The 23,295-nt window shown below is 40.4% G+C and overlaps 1 protein-coding gene across 1 annotated transcript in view; it reads left to right on the top strand.

The window, feature by feature from the left end:
* fbn2b (fibrillin 2b) overlaps positions 1–21,954 on the top strand; it is a 96,023-nt gene extending 74,069 nt beyond the window's left edge. Inside the window, 29 exon segments of the mRNA XM_012877893.3 lie at positions 867–1,028; positions 1,127–1,195; positions 1,291–1,416; positions 1,520–1,645; positions 1,729–1,878; positions 1,982–2,053; positions 2,140–2,265; positions 4,063–4,188; positions 5,590–5,715; positions 5,806–5,922; positions 6,210–6,338; positions 6,442–6,561; positions 7,146–7,271; positions 7,351–7,503; positions 7,590–7,655; positions 7,749–7,874; positions 8,222–8,341; positions 8,431–8,553; positions 8,711–8,842; positions 9,527–9,652; positions 9,911–10,117; positions 10,569–10,694; positions 10,868–10,990; positions 11,202–11,318; positions 11,441–11,569; positions 14,439–14,558; positions 15,749–15,980; positions 16,078–16,231; positions 18,057–21,954. Coding sequence (XP_012733347.2) covers positions 867–1,028; positions 1,127–1,195; positions 1,291–1,416; positions 1,520–1,645; positions 1,729–1,878; positions 1,982–2,053; positions 2,140–2,265; positions 4,063–4,188; positions 5,590–5,715; positions 5,806–5,922; positions 6,210–6,338; positions 6,442–6,561; positions 7,146–7,271; positions 7,351–7,503; positions 7,590–7,655; positions 7,749–7,874; positions 8,222–8,341; positions 8,431–8,553; positions 8,711–8,842; positions 9,527–9,652; positions 9,911–10,117; positions 10,569–10,694; positions 10,868–10,990; positions 11,202–11,318; positions 11,441–11,569; positions 14,439–14,558; positions 15,749–15,980; positions 16,078–16,231; positions 18,057–18,434 — 4,007 coding nt within the window. The 3' untranslated portion in view covers positions 18,435–21,954.
* Positions 21,955–23,295: the final 1,341 nt, after the last annotated feature.

Genomic DNA, 23,295 nt, shown 5'->3' with positions numbered 1-23,295 from the left:
ACTGAAGTATTCGTTTCCATAGTAAGGTACACGCTAGCACGGAAGGGCTAAACTCTGCGGCCGTGGCTCATTGATGTTCTGGAGATTTATTTTTGCTTCCTCTGCTATAAGGAGCAAACGTTCTGAGCATGATGGATTCAATGAAGTATAAGGAAATCCTGGGTGAAAAAATACCATCTGTGAGGAATATAAAGTTTGGGCATCATCATTGAATAACATTGATTGCAGCTCTCATGACAACACAGTAAAGTAATACCTGAAAGTAAAATGCAGCACGTTTTTTTCTTCTTTTTTTTATTGTGCATTCTGTTTGATTCAGGGACCTATCATCCCCTATCAGGGATGATAGGTACCCTTTGATGGACTCTGGCATATTTTGGAAGCCTGTTTGTCACTTAGGTCTTACCAAGACCAACACAAATCATATGTGCTAGGTATTATTTGTTTGTCCCACAGAGTCACCACAGCGGTGGCGGTGGGACACATTGGTCAGAGTTTTGGAAGTTCAAAAGATTTCTATAGGATATGTTTGATTGGCACCAGAAAGGGCCAGTTATACAAGCTAGGCAGTGAGATTGCTCAAGACAATAATAAAGATGAAACTCTTTGAATGCTGATTCGGCTTCTGCTCATATATATGTATATATTTTTTTCTATTACTGTGTACCAACACAGACCGACCCAGTTATGTTAGAAGGAAGTTATTTACCTGCTCCTTAGTTAGTTTAGGCGACTATGTTGCTAAAATATCCCGTCACATAACCACATATGATAAGACTTGAAGAAATTCTAGGATCTGTGGTGTTTGGAGTTTGAATATGTCTAAACCGTATTTAGGCCTAACAGTACGGGTTCACTCTCGTCAGATACCCGTGTCGGCAACTGTTTCTTGGACATCCTTCCCCGGGGTGACGGAGGAATCTCCTGCAGCGTGGAGATCGGCGTGGGTGTTACACGCGCTTCCTGCTGCTGCTCCGATGGAAGAGCTTGGGGAAGCCCCTGTGAACTCTGCCCTGCCTCCAATTCCTGTACGCATCACCAGGACCAAAAATCCACTCTTTAGCGCTGTAATTACAGTTTTATTTCCCAAAGTCACAGGGATTCTCTGTTTGTTTTTCCATTGTAGCCGAATACAAGACCCTCTGTCCAGGAGGGGAGGGGTTTAGACCCAACCCCATCACTGTTCTTCTGGAAGGTAAAACACAGCGTTCTCATGTTTGGGAAATGCACTTCAACAGAGAGGAAGCAGTCAATTAACACAAATCTCTCTCTGCTTGACTCATTTTTAAGACATCGATGAGTGCATGGAGCTACCAGGTCTCTGCCAGGGCGGAAACTGCATTAACACCTTCGGTAGCTTCCAGTGTGAGTGTCCACCGGGCTACTATCTGAATGAAGAGACGCGGATCTGTGAAGGTAACTGTTCTTCCTTTTTGTCACAGAGATTACAAAGTGAATGCGATTGTGTGATGTTCATTTATTTTAATGTGATTTTTTTTTTTTTTTTTTTTGATTCCAGACATTGATGAATGCACAACTCATGTTGGGATCTGCGGACCTGGCACCTGCTACAATACTTTGGGCAACTACACCTGTGTGTGCCCCCCCGAATACATGCAGGTCAATGGAGGAAACAACTGCATGGGTGAGTGGTAGAAGCTCCTTCAAACGAACAGCTTTGCCGCAAAACAGCGTTAGAAACGCCTCATTTTCTGCCTGGTATTGCAGACATGAGGAAGAGCGTGTGCTACCGCAACTTCAACGACACGTGCGAGAACGAGCTGTCGTTCAACATGACCAAGAAGATGTGCTGCTGTGCCTACAACGTGGGCAAAGCTTGGAATAAGCCATGCGAGCCGTGTCCCACGCCTGCTACCAGTGAGCTGCAACACAATCCCAGCAACGTGCATTGAATCGGACGCTTGGAACGCGACTTGATGAGTTAGGTTTCGCTGAGTCTCCTCTGCGCTGATTCTTTCAGATGCGTACCGGACGCTGTGCGGCAACCTGTCTCCTGGCTTCATCATCGACATCAAAACGGGCAAGCCAGTTGGTGAGTGGTTGCGAATCCAGCAGTGGACGCCAACGGGACTTTTTCAAATGTTCACATTCAAAGTTGGTTGTGTTTTATTTTTGCAGATATTGATGAGTGCAGAGAAATCCCCGGTATCTGCGCCAACGGCGTGTGCATCAACCAGATCGGGAGTTTCCGCTGTGAATGTCCAATGGGCTTCAGCTACAACAACATACTACTGATTTGTGAAGGTTAGTCTCAGCTCAGAAATGACCTTCTTTCATCCCTCCATCAGTGGCGTTGTTCATTTTCTTTGGGACAAAATACCAAGAGGATCTTTGCCGTATGTCTTCTTCTCTCTCAAACCTCCTTTCCTGTCAGCCGACTGTGTGAAAAGTGAGCCACTAGTGCTGTAAAAACCCAGGTGCCTATTTTTTTTTACAAGAATCTTTAATAAATTGGAATATTTTTGGAAAAAAAATTATTGTGATAACTTACTTCACAAAGTGAAACACATTACATAGATTAATTACGCACATACTGATGTTTTCAAGCATTTACTTTTGTTCATTATGATGATGTATTCACTTGCAGCTAATGAAAACGCAACATTTAAGGTTAAAATATTACATCAGGTCAATAAAAACAACCGTTTCATCCAGAAATTTGGTCCACGTGGAAAGTAGCTTCAACACCTGCTTAAAGGTTATTGTTTTCCAAAGTTAATTTTAAACTGACAAAGGAGCCTCATTGTAACACGTATTCTAATTTATTGAAAATTACCGTATATAAATACGCATAAATATTTGTCCCTTTTAAAGTGACAGAAGCTAATCGATGTCAGCAATGTCAGAGTTAGCGAAATGGAAATTAGAGAGCAGTTGATGTGTGTTACAATACCTTTGCTTGATTTAGATTTAGATTTAGATGAGACTGTACAAATAACGGCTGTTGTCCAGGTGCTTCGCCATTCAAAGTTGTGAGAGAAGGGCAACAAAAAGCTAATTTGAAATATTGCTTGGAATTCAACTAAGTGTATGTTAGAGATGAAGACAGTTATTTTGTCTGAAGAGACAAAAACACACCGTCTCCACTGGGAAGCATGGTAGTGGCAGCATTATGCTCTGCCTGACAGGCTTGTAAATGTAGAGGGGAACATAAATACAGCAATACATCGCTGAGTGAATAACTACAACTTTGGAGAGGATATATTTTCAAGCTAGGCACAAGCATGCATCAAAAAATGACACCGTAATGGTCCAAAGATAACTTTGTGAATGTTCTGGAGGCTCCTAATCAAAGCCCACATCTCAGCTCTGGTGATAACTTTTGCCTGGAGTTGTAAACAGCTGTATACACCCGATCACACTGACAGGCTGAGATGTTTCACTGCGATAAACGACACCGTCCTCATGAGCCAGATTGAAGCACATCCACTCAGTACTGGGATTTCAGCCAAAGCATCTACTGAACACTGACACGAATGGGGTGAACGTTTTAATATTTGCCATAATTTAAATAAAGCACTATTTTCACTTTGATATTAAAGAGCTTTTTTTTGTGTAAATTCCTGTCAGAAGACGTAACTATATTAGCCTTGTGTGCATGCAGTCACCTTCCCATACGATCATTCCTGTTTTGACAGAACAAATAGATGCACTAATGCATTTTACATATAATACAAAGAACTCCCTCTAGCAGTACTGTTTTAATATGTCAGTGATTAATCAGATCATACCAGCACACTCGCAGTTAAAGCATGCAGGTACACGGACATAACTGCAGCAACTCTCCCTCTCTGGCTAAGAGAGATGTTTACAAGCGTCCCATTAAATTCCTGCCTTAATTATAATGAATTATGTTCTTGTAAAGACCAACAAGCCAGACAAAACCATAAGTCACTCAGACACTGAAAGTAGCTTCCTGATCTCCAGAACTCTGAAATATTTTTCGTGTCCTGTTGTACACAATCTCACAGCCAAATCTGAGCAGAGTTATAGAGCTGATGATTGATGTCTACTGCTTGTGCTTTTCTGCTTCCATCACAGATATTGATGAGTGCAACAGCGGGGACAACCTGTGCCAGCGCAACGCAAACTGCATCAACATTCCAGGCAGCTACCGCTGCGAGTGCTCCCCGGGGTTCAAACTGTCCCCCAGCGGGGCCTGTCTGGGTGAGTCCTGCCTCTCTGATCGGCTGAGCCGATGCTTATCTTCATAAATTACCAGTAGGCATGGCTGGGTCTGAAATCTGCATGGTATGAAAACCTGGAGTAAAAATACATTACCACTGTGTTTATGCAGAAAAGGTTTTGTGTATTGTATTTAGGGCTGGGCGATAAGTAAGGATAATGGACACCTCCATTTTCAGAAATTAATGGACGACGTGGAGGCATGAACCACCCAACGTCAAATTCAATTTATTAGAGAAATAAATTTGAGAAATAAATCGGATTTGGTTTAATAAAATTGGAGATTTTATTTTTAAGTCAGATGGAGGCGTGACCCGTACGACATGAGATAAAAAATAATAAAATATGAAATATAATAAAATTGGAGATTTTATTTTTTTTTAAGTTGCATCACCCAGCCCTAGTTGTATTACTCAAAAAGAAAACTATTTGTGTACCACTTAAAAATCTTACAAGAGTTCTTACTCTTTAGGAGCAAAGTATAAAGACATTTGCTAGGATTTTTTTTCTAAATGAACAAATATGTACAAACTTGATCAGGGAAACTGATGTACAGCTATGTTCACTTTAATTTGGCATAAACAGCCTACACATAATTTTGGACAAAAACATCCGATAGTTTATTGTCAAGTTAGGAGAAGGAAAATAATAAATCAACACATACAAGCATTGTCGTGAATAATTATGTATAGCGTGATATGACATGTGTATCATTGCGAGATGAAATGTTTTCCTTTTCTTATAGCTCAGGAAGGGCTTCTTTAGATAAACAATGCGCCTTTATCACTTTCCCACACATCTGATACTGTATCACATGCACTGTGATCACCAGCTGAGTCATGCTGCCAGAGAATATTTGGTTATGTTGAAAAAAAATGCAACAAAACGAGTTCACCCCTTTGACATGCTGTGTATGCAGCAGATATGCACCATCAATAAGGAAGTGTTACGCAAGTGTTACTCAGATGTTGCTGAAATGACCCTAAAAAAACATTGCTTAATCTCGTGCTTCTCTATGCAGATGCTCCATCTGCACGGATCAAGGTTCACTCACCTCGCTATGCTGAGTGCTCGAAGATGCTCCTTCTGATCCAATTAACTTTCTAATTCTTCTATTTAGCAATTATTGGACCACTTGGGGGCATGTATAGACGATTAAACGCTCAACCCCAGACTGTAATGTGATCCTTAAATATGAAAGAAAAAGAGATGTGTGTGCCAATGCAAACATAATACACACCTAGTCTGAAACGCATTTAAGATAAGAGGTGCAACTGATATTATAATATTAATAGTTCTGGACAAGTAATTTTTAAAGCAAGCCCCAAAAATGTTAACAAGCATTATATGGCAGCTGTGACATTTAAATTAATTTATTTGCAGATCGAAATGAGTGCCAGGAGATTCCTAATGCTTGCAGCCACGGAGAGTGCATTGACACTCAGGGCAGTTATCGCTGTCTCTGCCACAACGGCTTCAAGGCCACTGCTGATCTGACCATGTGCATGGGTAAAGAGGGCAATCTTAAAACATTTAATGATTTAATTACAGTGTTGTACGGTGCTTCTCATAAATGAATGAATATTTTCTGTATTTTAGACATCGATGAATGTGAAAGGCAGCCCTGCGGTAATGGTACCTGTAAAAACACGGTGGGATCCTACAACTGCCTCTGTTTCCCAGGATTTGAGCTCACACACAACAATGACTGCATGGGTAGGAACTGTTCGTTGTTTTGTTTGAAAAGTGCCAACAGCAGGTAGCTGTTTCTTTTAGAGGACAAAATGGACGCAGCTGTCACATTGTTAAAGATTGCGTCTTGTTGTGAATATTTTAATAAAAAAAATTGTGTCTAGCCAGAGAGGAAAAAATAATACTTGGACATGCAATTACACTTTTCTTTTTAAATAAATAATTCAGCTTACCTTTGTCATTCTTTTATTTTTGTCAACATTCTTTTCTGCACACTGTTTTTCCTTATCACCGTCACATTTCCTTCACAGACATAGACGAGTGCTTTGCCCTGCAGGGCCAAGTGTGCAGGAATGGACAATGCATCAACGGCATTGGCTCCTTTCAATGTCTATGCCACGAGGGTTACGAAAACACCCCTGATGGAAAGAACTGCATTGGTAAGTCCCAAGTCATAATGGATGTGTAAGATAAATGTAAACCATTAGGACTCCCTCTGAACGTTTGACACATTGAGATAAAATAATGTTCCATTCTCCACAGATATCAATGAGTGTATTAGTCTACCTGGAACATGTTCTCCCGGAACCTGCCAGAATCTGGATGGATCCTTCAGATGTATTTGCCCTCCGGGTTACGAGGTGCAAAATGACCAGTGTTTAGGTAACAGGAAGAAAAACTTCAATACATCCTGAATGTTCTGCTTGCAATACAAAAGGTTCATTTAAGGGAACTCTTTTCTTTCAGGTGGGCTTAGACCTGCAGCTAATAATAGTTATATATAGTCAAAACAAGTTTTTTTTTTTTTAAAAATATGTAAAAATGACTGAAATGAAAAGGCTAGCACAAGGAGACACAGCCAAAAAAAGTCTAAAATATTATATCAGCCTATATGCTGATAAAAGGAAACTAAAAGTAAGTAAAATCTTCTTGAAATCAATGTATTTGTCTTTGATCTGAGCAGTTACACAAGATTATCTGCTAATAAGAATAAGATTGTTTGCACTTAAAATAGGAGAAGCTCATCTCCATCATCTTATTTCAAGTGCAGGATGTCTAATTATCTTATTTTAGGGCCTAACAATCTTATTTACATGCTCAAATCAAGGACAACTACACTAATTTCAAGAAAATTCAACTTACTTTTTGTTCCCTTTTTGCTGTGTATTTAAAGTGCTTAGATCCTGACTAACAAAACACGTTTTCACTTACAATTTATTTGTTACCTTTGCACATCATCTTGCCAGATATCAATGAATGTGAGGTAGAACCCAACATCTGCCAGTATGGCACCTGCACCAACACCCCGGGCAGCTTCCAGTGCTCCTGCCAACCCGGCTTTGTACTCTCAGACAACAAACGCCGATGCTACGGTATGAGACGCCGCCGTGCCGAAGACGATAGCAGTGTGGCGATAGCTACAAAATACATGATTTCCTATTTTTATGGCAGACACCAGAGAGAGCTTCTGTTTCACCAAGTTCGAGGCGGGCAAATGCTCAGTCCCTAAAGTGTACAACACCACCAAGGCCAAGTGCTGCTGCAGCAAGATGGCCGGAGAGGGCTGGGGACTTCCCTGTGAGCTGTGTCCACGAGAAACGGATGGTGTGTAACATGAATACTCACACTCACACAGACATCTCTATGCAGAATCAACCGTAAACGTTGACATTTTGTTGATGCTTCACCAGCCGCTTTCAACGCGCTGTGCCCCTACGGCCACGGAGTCCTGCCTGGACTGGGTGACACTCGAGAAGGTGAGGGCTCCGACTGTGAGCTGATGCCCTGGTGACGAGGGAAATAGTTTACAGATTTGTTTAAATGAGCTAGTTTTTCCTGGCCGCGTGCAGATATGAACGAGTGTCTGGATAATCCTGGAATCTGCCAGAATGGAATATGCATCAACACAGATGGTTCTTTCCGATGCGAATGCCCCTTCGGATACAATCTGGATTACACTGGAGTCAGCTGTGTTGGTGAGATTTCCAGCTTTCGCTGATTTTTTTTGTCATCTGTGGTGTAAAGTTCTTTCACAGTTGTTTATTATTCACACTAAAGGATGTGGAGTTCATAAGACAAAGGACAGAGCCATGACGTTTAGTGCTTTTGTCCAACAAACAACATTTCTAAAATCACTAGTACTACTGTTTTTTTTTTTGTTGTTTTTTTTTTACTTTTTTGCTGTAGACTTTTTCCCTGCATGGATATGTGATCAATGTAGGTTTTTGGAGTGCTAATTTATGCTTGCAATATCAACAATTCATTATAAAGCTTTAACTTGTTTCTGTTGTCTGCGTTTGCCCCTATTTTCTGGTTTTGTCAGACACGGATGAGTGCTCCATTGGAAACCCCTGCGGAAATGGGACATGCACCAATGTAGTGGGAGGCTTCGAGTGTTCGTGCCAGGAGGGCTTTGAACCCGGACCCATGATGACTTGTGAAGGTCAGTGGATCCCATCCAAAAAACATTTAATAGGATTATAAGATAATTAAGCTTTTGTAATGACTCTCTACGCCTCTTTTTGGCTCTAGACATCAACGAGTGCTCCCAGAATCCCCTCCTTTGTGCCTTCCGTTGCGTCAACACGTTTGGGTCCTACGAGTGCATGTGTCCTGCCGGGTACGTGCTGCGAGATGACCAGCGCATGTGCAGAGGTGAGATGGCACAGCAGATCAGGGATGATGATCTCGTGTTTACCTCTTCGTCTCTGTTCTGTATTTTTTTTGTTGTTGTTGCATGGTATAAAAAAGCAATTATACTTTATAACAGTGGATTTTAACCAGTTGCCATTTTCCCATCATCCCTCAACAGATCAGGACGAGTGTTCAGAGGGATTGGATGACTGTGACTCTAAAGGCATGACCTGCAAGAACCTGATTGGAACCTTTATGTGTATCTGCCCTCCTGGCATGCAGCGCCGACCAGATGGAGAGGGATGCATGGGTCAGTAAAAAAAAAAAAAAAAGAAAAAAAAAAGCTCCAGGTTGTAAATTACCATGTTCCTACAGGGTCTGGAAAACTGTGGGATTTGATTGAAGGGTTTTCAAAATCAGGATCTGGATGGGTAACAATTCCCTGCCCCGTGGTTTACATGAGAATATCCAAATTACTAAAAATAAATAGATTTTATGTTGTGCATTGTGTAAAGATGGTGTGTGTTTCCTCTTTGACAACATCTGCACTTTAAGACATGAATTTGATGTTTTAGGCAAAGTGTTAATTACTGACTGATAACACTGAGATGTATGCAATTTTACACCCCTCTAAAGGTTTATTGGTTAAATATTATTCTGGTGACCTAGGAACAAGTAATGAAATGGGTTATTTTATTTAAAAAAACAACACATCACACTGTTGTATTCATTTACACTGCCATACATTTCCATCAATCAATAACTTTATTTATGCATTAATCTATCATTTATCCATACTCTATTCTATCAATCCATCCACCAAGTCACCCATTGGTCTTACCATCCATCCATCCATCCATCCATCCATCCATCCATCCATCCATCCATCCATCCATCCATCCATCCATCCATCCATCCATCCATCCATCCATCCATCCGGTTGATGCACCAGAATTTCCCCTTCTCATCCCTCTATCTCTGTGTTCTGCTGCAGACTTGAACGAGTGTCGCGCCAAACCAGGAATCTGTAAGAACGGTCGCTGCATCAACACGGTGGGAAGCTACCGCTGCGAGTGCAACGACGGCTTTGAGCCAAGCTCATCTGGAACTGAATGTATTGGTAAGACCTCCTCTGAGCGCCATCAATTTGTTAACACCAATTAGTCTTAGTTTCAAGGTTTTTGTGAGATTTTATGTAAACATGGCCTCATTTTTTAAGTCAATTTTTAATCAAATGGCAGTTATTTTCTATGTTTCTTATTATGAACCCCTATGACTTTTGAGACCTCACCACAGTTGTTGCGTCCTTTCGACCATCGATAACCCTAAATCCAATAAATGCATTCGCGTGTCCAAACAAACTTCTCTTTTCTTTCAGACAACAGAAAGGGCTTCTGTTACACAGAGGTCCTGCAGACGATGTGCCAGCAGCTGTCGACCAACAGGAACACTGTGACCAAATCCGAGTGCTGCTGCAACGCGGGTCGAGGCTGGGGGTCACAGTGTGAGCTGTGCCCTCTACCGGGCACAGTGCAGTACAAGAAGATGTGCCCTCTTGGACCAGGCTACACCACAGATGGTAGAGGTGAGAAACTGCATCTGCACTCACCATATGTTACCTGGAAACAGGATAGATGAATCAAAAGAAGACCTCTCACTGTCAGAAAGATTGGAGCAACGTGTTCGCTTTGCAAAAGTATTCACACAACATCCAACTTGAATGTATTTAATGTGCTTTATGTGAATTTTACATAGAAGATGGACACTAAGAAGCATGTCGGAAGGATTTTTTTAAAAAAAGTTTTACATTTAGAAATCTGAAAAGTGTGGCATGCATGTATTAAACCCATACAGGCCACAGGTCATTCAGAGTTTTGCCATTCATCTTTGTGAAGCAGCTCAGTAAGATCAGATGGAGAGCATCTGTGAATGGCAACTTTGAAGTCCTGTCAGCGATCTTCTATTGGATTTAGTTCTAGGCTTTTGCCGCACCATTCTAATAGAAGAATATGCTTTAACAATCTTTGTCGTTCCAGACATCAATGAGTGCCAGGTCTTGCCAGATCTGTGCAAGAATGGTCAGTGCATCAACTCTATAGGATCCTTCCGCTGCCACTGCAATGTAGGATACAAGACTGACTTCACCAGCACCTCCTGTGTTGGTAAGGCCGATCCCTGCTTTATTTTCATTCCATTTGCTGACAGCGTCATGCAGAAAAAAAAACATAAATATCTGCCAGACGATTTGCAGTTTTTACCCCACTTTAACTAAGATTTGCCTTTGCATCCCGACTCAAGTTTGTTTGTCTTCATGTAACTTTGCTGCGTATTTCAGATGTGGACGAATGCTCCTTATCTCCGAAGCCCTGTAACTTCCTGTGTAAAAACACTGAAGGCAGTTACCTGTGCTCCTGCCCCAGAGGATACAGCCTACAACCAGATGGAAAGACCTGCAAAGGTGACTGCACTCTGGAGCTGTGTCTATCAGCCAGTAAAGCCTCTGCAGCTAATTAGACGTTCTATGAAAATCCGGCAGCCTCCTTTGCTAAAAAATATGATTAATATTTAATCCTATGAATTAAATATTGCTCTGATGCTATGCTTATATTTTGCTGTGTTGGATATTTTAAGCTCAATCAGTTTGCATGCTTTCATTTTTCCGCATTAAGATCTGGACGAGTGTTCAACCAAGCAGCACAACTGCCAGTTCCTCTGCGTTAACACCATAGGAGGCTTCAGCTGCAAGTGTCCTCCTGGCTTCACTCAGCATCAGACCGCCTGCATTGGTGAGTCCATGGCCGGTTCATTGCAGGGCGATGTCGCTCATGTGCAAATTTCTCTACACTGATCAAAGTAATTTACAACTGAAATACACTTCTCAGCGCATGCTTTTTTCTCTTCCTTGCAGATAACAATGAGTGCACGGGCCAAAACAGTGTTTGTGGCTCTCGAGCTTCCTGCGTCAACACCCCTGGTAGCTTTAACTGCGAATGCTCTAAAGGTTTCTCTCTGGACACCTCTGGCCTGGAGTGTGAAGGTAAGCTGACAGAACAGAGCCAGCTGGCTCATTAGGCAATATAGGCAACGCTGAGAGCGCTGTGGCTTCCAGCAGGTGCCACAAAACCGACAAAAATAACTCATCTTCAGTGTAATTATATTGAAATTAGCTATTACTGTTATCTCTTAAAATATCTAAAATAAATTTAAATGTAAAGCAATGCCTAGCACCACTAGAGGTACTTTATGTACCTTTAGTACATGGTACTAGAGGTACTATATACCTCTAGTTCATAGTACAAAAGATACATAGTACTAGAGGCACATAAAGCACCTCTAGTGGTGCTTTATCTACCTCTAGTACATAATACTAGAGGTACTATGAAATTTTATGTCTGTTGTTGATTGTTGTATGTATAATTTACTATTATTATTGATTATTTACATGAATTTTATATTGTGCTAAGAGTGTGTATATTGCTTTTCAGTTTTTTGTTTGTATTTAAGATAAGATAAATCTTTGTCACTGGACTGACCTACAATGTGTGGTGGAACAACAAAAATACTCCACTGACCCATGTAGACAGATACATAGAGAAACTAACAAAAAAATTACAGTTGAAACCAGAAGTTTACATACACCATATAAACTGGTGTCTGAAAAAATAAAATTTAACTGTTTGGCCTCAATGACCATATGGAAGAAGAAGGGTGAAGCTTTCAGGCCGGGGAGCACCATCCCTACTATGAAATATGTTGGAGGCAGCATCATGATGTGGGCTTGCTTTGGCTGCAAGAGGGACTGGTGCACTTCTCAAAAAAGATGGCATCATGAATAAAGAACATTATGTGGAAATTCTAGAGGAACATCTCCAGATGTCACCAGGAAAGTTGAAGCCTGGGCGCAAATTAATCTTCCAAACGGACAATGACCCAAAGCAAACAGCCAAACTGGTTACAAAGTGGCCTAAGGACAACAAAGGCAAAGGCCAAAACGTTTGACCCAAGTCATACAGTTTAAAGGGAAGGGTACCAAATATTAACAACAATGTTTCTAAACCTCTGACCTTCAAGAAAGTAATAAAACAATGACTAAAATATGATGACTCTCATTATTCTGGCATTTAAAAATATAAATTATTTTGCTAGTCCTAAGGGGCATAAGACAGGAAAGATAGATTCTATAGAGTATGTAAACTTCTGGTTTCAACTGTATGTACAGGAAAAAAAAATACAATACATAAATAGTGCAGTCATAAATCAGAAAAATAAAAATTGCACTTGTGTATTCATGGTGCACTTCAAAGAAGCGAGGTATTGATTGGAGGTATAGGACTAATGTAAAAACTGTCCCTGAGTCTATTAGTGCGTGACCTCAGCAGGCTGCATCTGCGACCCGAGGACAGCAGCTCAGACACCCGGTGTCCTGGGTGTGTACAGTCCCTCAGAAAGCTGCCTCTGCCCTTTGGAGACAGCGAGTTTTGAAGAGGTCTTTCAGGGAGGGAAGAGTGTGACCTTTTCTCTAATTTGTGAAGCATTTAAATTGGGTAAAAACGATGCTGGACAATTTCTTTTGTAAGAGTATAATCCCAGATGGAAGGAGGCACAGTAGAAAATCTCACCTATAGGCAGGGTTGGGTATACAGGACTGTCTCAGAAAATTAGAATATTGTGATAAAGTTCTTTATTTTCTGTAATGCAATTAAAAAACATGAAATGTCATACATTCTGGATTCATTACAAATCAACTGAAATATCGCAAGCCTTTTATTGTTTTAATATCGCTGATTATGGCGTACAGCTGAAGAAAACCCAAATATCCTATCTCAAAATATTAGAATATCGTGAAAAAGTATACTAGTAGGCTATTTAACTAATCACTTGAATCGTTTAATTAACTCGAAACACTACAGGGTTTCCTGAGCCTTGAAAAACACTCAGCTTGGTTCAGTAAACTAAATCACAAGTATGGTAGTGGTTAAGAGACGACATAAGATTCTCACAGTAACTGGTGTACTGACCATGGCATTACTGTCCTTGATTGGCCTGCCAATTCCCCTGACCTGAACCCCATAGAGAATTTGTGGGGTATTGTGAAGAAGAAGCTGAAAGACACCAGACCCAACAATGCAAATGAGCTAGAGGCCGCTATTGAAGCATCCTGGGCATCCATAACACCTCAGCAATGCCACAGGCTGATTGCCTCCATGCCACGCCGCATTGATGCAGTAATCTGTGCAAAAGGATTCCCAACCAAGTACTGAGTGCATTAATGGACATTTTCAAATGTTTGATTTTGTTTTGCTGTTATAATTTTTTTTTTTACTTGGTCTGAGGAAATGTTCTAATATTTTGAGATATGATTTTTGAGTTTTCTTCAGCTGTACGCCATAATCAGCGATATTAAAACAATAAAAGGCTTGCGATATTTCAGTTGATTTGTAATGAATCCAGAATGTATGACATTTCATGTTTTTTTTAATTGCATTACAGAAAATAAAGAACTTTATCACAATATTCTAATTTTCTCAGACAGTCCTGTAGAGCCGGCTCAGACACAGAATATGCGTACAGTTCATTTGGCACAGTTGAACTTGAGGGGATGGGTCCTGTTCTGCTCCTTAAGTCTAGATGGAAACATCTGTTGAGGTTAAGCTGTTTGAAATCTAAGGGTTTGAAGGAATCATTCTTGGTGCAGGAGTTCCTACAGTCTTCAATCCACCCATCCATCCATCCATCCATCCCCCATCCATGAATGTGTTTGCAAGTTTGAAAACAGATGCAAAATCAGAAGGAAATTCATTGTTCGTCTCTGAATCATTTAACTCTGGACTGAGAACTCTAATGCTGGTGTTACTGCCGACATAATGTGAAATAACTGACTTAAACAAGTTGACTTTTCCCCTCAGATGTGGACGAGTGTAGCAATAACCACCGCTGCCAGCATGGCTGTCAGAACATGCTGGGAGGTTTCCGCTGCGGCTGTCCTCAGGGCTACGTGCAGCACTACCAGTGGAACCAGTGTGTGGGTGAGTCCGTGCGCCTTAAAGTCTGTCGGCTCTTTTGGCCTGATTGAGGGCCATCAGTACAGCAACTCCACAAGGAGCATTTCAGAAGGAGGAAATTGTTTGAAAGCCTTCAAGAGTCTTTATCACTCTTGTAATCCACCGATAATCTTGTGGGGGAGCATGAAAAGTGAAAGCCATAATACAATTCAAAGGTTGCGACCTGTGACAGGTGGGCATTGGGTGTAGATAAATAAGTTTGAGCATTGCCCCCATTTGAGTTTTGAGTGCCTCTGTAGCCATGATGTAACTTTAGGGATGCACACATACATCAGCTTAACATCTATACATCGATACACTGAGCTTTTTGACTGTTTACCCATTGTTTATCTGATTAGAGCTTAGTTTCTAACATTGACCTTTCATTTAGCACATTTCTCCATTCATTTGTTTGGCAAGATTAGGACAAGTATGGATTTATTTGTAAAAGAAAAAAAGAGAGAGGTAGTTTTGTTCTTTTGACGCGAGGTTGTGTGATTTAATTATGAGTAGTCAGTGTCTTGTTTTTTTTATTCTTGTACTTGCATTAATGCATTAAAAATACTTGTTTTTAATATTGAAATCAGTATCAGTTCAGAATTAATCAATTTAGTTAATTAATTGTATTTAGTTTAGTTAATTTATGTATAAACGGAGCATAAAGTCATAAAAATAACCAATAGATTGCCATTTTCTTAACCAGATTTGACCACCATTTCACATGGTATCATAGTGCCGAAAATAAAGTGCAAATGCAGATCTCAAGAAATCATAAACACTGACACAGCTTTGAAGTATATACCAAGGTGTGTGTGTGTGTGTGTGTGTGTGTGTGTGTGTGTGTGTGTGTGTGTGTGTGTGTGTGTGTGTGTGTGTGTGTGTGTGTGTGTGTGTGGCCCCAGTTCTTTGCTGTTCTTTACTGTGTTTAATGACGTTTTCTGATTTGTCTCTCTACTTCTCTTGTGCTAAATAAATAAAACACCAGAAGCTTGAATTTGAATTGTCTTCATTAGGTTGCAAAACAATAAAGTCCTAAAAATTTGTCCCCCTCAGTTAAGTTCAGAGAATAGTGCCTCAGGAGAAAATAACTGCAAAGTAATCACTTTCAGTATTAACTGTAACACAGCATCACCTTAAACACCATATGAAGTATAAAAGGGTGTTTCTATCTGCAGATGAAAACGAGTGTCAGGGCGGGACTGTTTGCGGCTCCGCTTCCTGCTACAACACCCTGGGCAGCTTCAAGTGCGTCTGTCCTTCGGGCTTCGACTTTGAGCAGAACGCCGGGGGCTGCCAGGATGTGAATGAATGCACGTCGGGCCCAAACCCCTGCATCTACGGCTGCTCCAACACTGACGGAGGCTACCTGTGCGGCTGTCCGGGAGGATTCTTCAGAGCCGGACAGGGGTGAGGGAATTACGTCATCAGGAAAAAAGCTCGACCGTGTTTCAATGTGTTTGATATAAAAAGTCATGAGAGGATTTCTCTTTTTGTCTCCATGCAGCCACTGTGTTTCAGGCTCAGGGTTCCCAGGCCAGCTCAGTGATGGCGAGGATGATGACAGCCTGTCTCCTGAAGCTTGCTATGAGTGCAAGATCAACGGCGGAGGAAAGAACGGACGGCACAGGCGCAGCGCCGATGAAAATGAACTGAATCAGGTACGTACGACATAAAGACTCGACACTATTAATATCCCTGATCCAGTTTACATGCTGTGTTACAACAACAGGCACCGATGTATTTCTAATTGGATTTTATGTCGTAGACCAACACCAATTAACATATAATTCTGAGGTAGGAGGAAAATGAGTGAAAAAGGTTTAAAATTAAAATCTGTGGCAGGGATGTGTATTCAGCTTTACTCAGCAACTCATCCATAAAATAGGGTGCAAACAATTCCCTTCAGAAGTCACCAAATAAATAAACCAAGTCTACAAGGAACCCATAAGACAGGTTAGGGACAGGGGTGTAGAGAAATAGACGGAGAGAAAAAAACTAAATCACAAGCTTTGAACATTTAATAGAGCCTTTTTGAATCCATTTTCTAAAAATGAAAAACTTATGGCACAAATACACATAAATGTCTGTCCACCTAAACCGGCAAGAAGCGCATTAATCCAAGAAGCAGAAGCACAAGAAGAGTAATGCAATTTTTATACGTGCTGCAGTCAACAACTGGTCAGAGAAAACCAAATGCGGTTATTTAGCCAACATGCAAAATGCCGTGCGAGGCCAAAAATTAACACCGGACATCTTCCTGAACACACCACTCCCAAGATAAAACATGGTAGTGGCGGCGTCGTGCCGTGGACATGCTGAGGGAAGCTGGTCAGAGTTAAAGGAAAGATGGATGGAGCTAAATCCAGAAATGACTCAGATCAAAGCGTAATCAAGTGTTGGAATGACCCATTCAGCGTCCAGACCTAAATCCATCTAAAAAATCTGTAACTTAAAAAGACTTGAAAATAGTTGTTTGCAGACGTCCAATCAGAGTGAGCGTGGGCAAAACAAGTACAATAGCTTCTAGAAATGCGTGCCACTGCTTTTAGTGACGATCTAAGTCAGGGGTGTCAAACATACGACCCGCGGGCCGGATCCGGCCCACCGAACAATTTAGTCCGGCCCTGTGGCTAAATGCAATATTATTATTAAAAAAAAAAAATGCTTATTTTTTTTTTTTTTTTTTTTGCCAGACAGTGTCCAGTCTGGCAAAACGATTCAAGTGATTAGTTGAATTGTTGTCTTAATGCCAAAAAGAGCTCATCAGATTTGATTTTCACAAGTGGAGCAGTACTGCTTTTGCCATAGTGCTCCGCTTGATTTATGAATGTGAATAGTTTTATTATGATTCATGCGGGGAATATCTCAAATGATATGGACACTACAATGGGAAAGTAGGAGAGGAAAGGAAGAACAAGAAGAAAAAAAACAAAAGGTGAAAGGAAGAGGAGATAAAAGGAAGAGAATGATAAAACAATTATTGAAAAAAACATGTACTTCGTTTAATTGAAAATCTGCAGTTCCTAAATTGTCCATGCTGTGTTTTAATCAGCAGATTAAGCTTCAGGTGTGAAAAAATTTAAATCATTTCTTAATTTTTATCTGTTTGATGTATTTTGTCATGCAGGACAGTGTTTTTAAGTTCCAAAAAATGTGAATAAATGTTTTTCAACATTGTACAATCACTGTGATCAGTTCTTATGCATAATGCACTTAAGTAAATGTTTAACTGAGTAAAAGTATTGTTGAAATTGCACATACTTTTCTTAAAAACGCTGAGGTTATTCATAATATATTGTGTAAAAGTGAAATTAATTTAATATAAAAATCAACAACAAGTCCACATTTATTAGTTCTATTTAATCTTGCAATGAGTTAACTCGTGTGGCCCTCTTGAGATCAGATTAAGCTGAATGCGGCGCCTAAACCAAAATGACTTTGACACCCCTGATCTAAGTAATCACTTTGCCCGCCTCCCTGTAGGAACCGGCTGTGAGTATGGCCAGCGTGGACACCCAGGCCTCCATCCCCATGAACCTCTCCCTGGCCTCGCTGCTCAACAAGGAGCCTCTGCTCGAGCTTCTCCCCGCCCTGGAGCCCCTGGAGCATCACGTGCGTTACATCATAACCCACGGCAACAGCGGCGAACACTTCCGCCTCGTGGAGCGCCGGGACGGAAAGAGCGTCCTGCGGCTCGGGAAGAGACCGCCTCCGCCAGGGTCCTACCGGCTGGAGATCACCAGCCTGCCTCTGTTCGGACCGCGCCGGCTACATCAGCTGGAGGAGCAGCACGACTACGACTACCTACAGGGGGAGCTGGGAGATGCTCTGCGCATCAAGCTCCAAATTCACCTGCACTGAGCTTAGTCTGTGTGTGTGCGCGATGTGTTTTTTTTTTTTTTTTTCTGGACTTCTTTTTCAACCATCAAGTAACTCCCCACCACTATCATGAAAGGACCATCAGACTATAAGGGGGAGAATGACGGGCCATTAAAAACTCAGAGTCAATAAGCCCACCTCTACCACCACTTTGTTACTCTTCAAGTTATATGTTGATGTGTTGTTGTTGTTTTTTTCCTTTTTTTATGTACCATGACTGTAATTCTACCTGACCTAGCACTCATTTCTCCGCTGAGAGACAGCGGAGAAAAGATGGCAAAGAGGTGCTCTTGTGTTCGGACCACTGCCACTCCATACAGAAAGCGTAGCAGGTCTGTTTAGGCTAGATAGGTTTTTTTTATTCACAGTGTCTTAATGTTTCAAAGGCTCAGCTAAAACTTTGTTTTTTTTTTTTGTTTTTGTTGTTCAATCGTGTAAAAGTACCTGGTCTAGGATTCTTTGTCCTCTTTGGGATCTAAAGAAAAAAACAGAAATCACAACACTGGGGATAAAGGTTTGCCACATTTTAACCCCTCTCAGTATTCAAGTGTGCCATTTTTTTTTGTATTTGTGCTTTTTTTTTTTTTTTTTTTTTTTTTTGGAAAGATGTCACCACGAAGGACTGCAACATTTACACAGCATTTCAGGTTCATACGTCCAAAGCACTCTGCTCTTTGCTGCCCCGTGTCGACCGGTCCTCGGATGCAGACACAAGGAAGCTACGTTCTGCTCCGACCGCGGCCGGTCGTTGCTCGCGCCCGCGGGCCGAGAGCAAAAGCAGGGATTGGCGTGTTTGCGCGTGCGTGTGTGTGCTGTCATGTTTGCTTACCTCAGTACCTCTTGCGGATTGTGGACGCCTTGCCGTAATGCTGACTTTGAAACAAAAGAGGGGGCTAGCGTCCCTCAGCATCCATCTTGGGCAGGGAAACAGCAGCTCGTAGGCTTTTAAAGAAGGTAGATCATGTCGAATTTTTTTTTTATATATATCTTTGTTTCAGGTGTACTGATTCTCATCCTGAGAGCCCGCTTTGTCGTCGAGTGGGAAGCCTCCTGAAGTGCTTCAGGAGCTTTAGCTGAACTTAAGCTTACTTTATCTGACTTCTTTGACGTCTGAAGGCTGAGCCTAGTTTACAACGCAGCAGGAACCATCTCAAAGGTACATGACAGCTATAACATACAATGCTGTGGGAAACCATCGGTCCCCTTACACATTTCTTCTGTTTTTTTTTTTGTTTTTTTGTCACACTTGAATTTTTAGAATAACTAAAAACAGATTTTCCTAACAGAGATAACCTGAGTAAATGTAATAATCAGTATTGAATGATTTCATTTGTTAAGGCAGAAATCTATGCAAATCACATTAGACCCACGCAAAAAAAGTAAACACTGAATAGGTGTTTGTAAAACAAGCGTTTCTAATAACTTGTAGGGAGCCTTTTATGCCGCTATGAAGGGATTTGGGCTCATGTTCCCTTATAGCATTTTTTTTTTCTTTTAGCCATTAAGAGGGAGAATTTATGGTTCCATAATTTACAGCAAGTCGTCCAGGTCCTGAAGCAACAAAACAGCCCCGGGCCGTGACACTGTTGGTATGATTTGTGGATTTTTGTTCTGAAATTCTGTGCTCGTTTCATGCCAAATGTACCAACATCACCAGTACCACTTTTGTATCGTCAGTCCATAGAATATTTCCTGCAAAGTCTTGTCTAGATGTATGGCACGTGCGAGACAGAGCTTTATTTGCCCATTTCTGCCCAGTGTCCTTCTTATTGTTCGATTATTAACAGTGGGTTCAAGTGAAGAAAATGATAAGTGGACGAGTCATCAATGCACTATTGTAGTAATTTGGTAGGGTGATCGTTAATATTAAGGTTCCCCACAGACCCCTGTTCTCTCCCTTTGTGGATAAAAGGCAGAAACTGCGGTTCACTGGGGCTCAAAAGCCTTAGTAATGGTTTATAACCTATAACTCTGGATTAATAGATGTCAGGGCTTTAAATCAGGGCTTGATGTGTTGGTTTTTAGGTCCTTTATCCTACTTCATGTTGGCAGGCATGCTATTCAAGTGGTTTCATGATTCTATGGTGCTGTAGTAATTAGGCCTCGGTGTAGCTTGACAAATCTAATAAAAAAAATAAATAAAAAAAAAAACGTGGTTGATCCCAGTTAATTCATCACTTAACATGGGAGGCAATAGTATTTTCACACAAGGTTAAGTTGATTAGTTTTAGATAATATTTTTTCCCTCATTAACATTTTTTTAAAAACATTTTACTGGAGTTTTTATTTACTCGGGTCATCTTTGTTTATTTGCGACATTAAAATTTCACAAGAATGTAAAAACTGAAGAAATCTGTAAGGGGGCAAAAATGTTTTCACAACACTGTAAATTAGTGCTTTAGAGAGGAGGATGGGCACACACAGGTGAACACAAAACCTCACAAAAAAAAAGTAAGAATATCTGTCAGGTCATACATGTTATGTCTCTGAAAGAAAAAAAAAAGAAAAAAGGTGCTACAATATGCCATCCGTGTTGCTGTACAAAGTAATTGCAGTCTTGAATCTGCTAACTTTTTTTTTTTAAACTAGGTTTTGTCGTGTCTGCCTTTTGAAATGTCTTGACAAACATATTATCAAACATCCTTCTTGAAAATGAAATTGTATATTTTAAATGAAAAGTAGATTTTTTTTTTTTAATACTGTCAACGCAGCAACATAAACATTGAAGGCTTTAAGCGACTGTGACGGTCTGTTTTATTTTGGAAGGAAATCCCCCCACCCCCAAAAAAAAGCAAGGTAGAAAAAAAAAAAGCATAATATTTGATGATCGTTTCTCATATCGGTGATCGGTGATTAACAACTTTATTGTTATCTGTAATTTCGCTAAACCTAAACTGTCTGTTTTGATGCCAAAGAGGATGGGGCGAACTTGCAATGCTGGGATCTACTTGGTGCTACAGTAATCCTTCTCTTTAAACATTCAGGGTTGTTGCACTCCACCACAGCTAACAACAAACCCATGTTTATAACACATAACCATTTTCTAATTGGAAAAAATCTGTATACTTTGTATCTTTACTGTCTGTCTGTAATTTTTTTTCCTCTTTTATTTGCTACTTTGATTGTTAAACGGTGTGTGCTTACTGTCACACATCTTCAATGTCAAACTTGAATACTGCCATCACCATCCCTTTTAGTAAAAAGAGATTAAGCAGCAGGAAGGTGGGTTTCTTTTTTTTTTTTCATATTTTTTTTTAAAATGATCAACTTGAGACCCTGTGATGGAAAAGTTTAACTAAAAGCTGATGACAATCGTTCTGTCGCACCTACAGCAACTTTCAGTCCTGATGGAGGAACTGTCCATGTCCTGAATGATTGTGTGACGATAGAAACCAAAGAATTTTCTTTACAACCGGTGTGAGAAAAAAAAAGAAAAATTATTCACATTGTACCCTTTTGTCCGGTGACGATCATGGCAATAAAATGTTGTTATATTTTTTAAGTTTTCCACAGTTTTTTTTTCCTTTTATTCCCCCCTTTAAAGTTTTCAAAGTGGGAGACACTGTTTCGAGGACGGCACACCAAAAACTCCAGCAGAATAAACATAATTGTTCCTCATTTCTTCATCTTTAGTCTATCTTATGTGACAAGCCAACATAAAGAAGGACATTGGTGTGCTACAAAAAAAACTGTTTTCAATGTGTGTGTTTTTTTTTTAAAACAAATGAAAATTCTGGTTTGCATTTCGATTCAGCTCCTTTAAGTCTGATTCTCCAAAATGAAATCTAGTTGCCTTCAAAGGTCACCTAGATAGTAAACAGGATGTATAATTTAATCTAGTTATAAACAGCTGATCTGTGAAGGGGTCAGGGGGTGTGTTGGGGAACATTAGCAAACAAACAGCTTCACGAAAACCAAGGAGCACAGCAGAGAGGTCAGGGACAAAGTTGTTGAGAACTTCAAAGCAAGGTTTTGATATAAAACAAAATCCTGAGCATGGATAACTGTTTATTTCATCATCCAAAAATAAGAATATGACACAAACCTACCAGAACACAGCGGTAAATCTAAACCGACAGGCCAGACAAGGCGATTGCTATTCTGAAAAGAGGAGACCCATAGAAATTCTGAAAAAGGACTGCAGAGATCCACAGCTCAGGAGCAAGAACCTGCTTACTGGCCACAAAACAAATCTCGCCTTTATTTGAAGAGTGGCAAAAAGAAAGTAATTGTTAAAAAGGAAGCAAAACATCATCAACACTGAACATAACCCTGAAAACCCAATCCCCACAGGGAAACATAGTGGTGGCAGCATCATGCTGAGTGGAAGCTTTTCTTATGCAGGGCCAGGAAAGATCGATGGAGCTAAATCCAGGGTAAAATACTTAGAACCTGCATGAATAATCACCATTCAACCAGATATTAAACATATAGCCAGAGATACACTGGAATAGTTAAACTGAAACATATGCTAAAAAAAAAAAAAAAAAAAAAAAAAAAAAAAAAAGATGCTAGCCATCAAATCCATCTGAGTTTGCATTGAAGAATATGAAAAAAAAAAAAAATCATTCTCTAGTCTAGATATACAAAATTAGAAGCCCCAAGTGGGACATGCTACCACAAAAAATTTGACACTGGTGGCCTGAACAATCATTTTAAAAATCAATACTACTGTTTATGTTTTTATTTGTAAAACAACTTGGAAATATTCACAGCCATGCACTACTTTCTGTTGGTTTAGCAAATAAAACCCCATTAAAACATATTGATATTTGTAGTTGCAACATAACATGTGTTAAAAAAAAAGAAAAAAAAAGTTGAAGGTAAGAACAACAGGGGAAAA

The sequence above is a fragment of the Fundulus heteroclitus genome, chromosome 9 (assembly GCF_011125445.2).
Source record: "Fundulus heteroclitus isolate FHET01 chromosome 9, MU-UCD_Fhet_4.1, whole genome shotgun sequence".
NCBI classification, from domain to species: domain Eukaryota; kingdom Metazoa; phylum Chordata; class Actinopteri; order Cyprinodontiformes; family Fundulidae; genus Fundulus; species Fundulus heteroclitus.
This window is presented reverse-complemented; position numbering and strand designations above follow the sequence as displayed.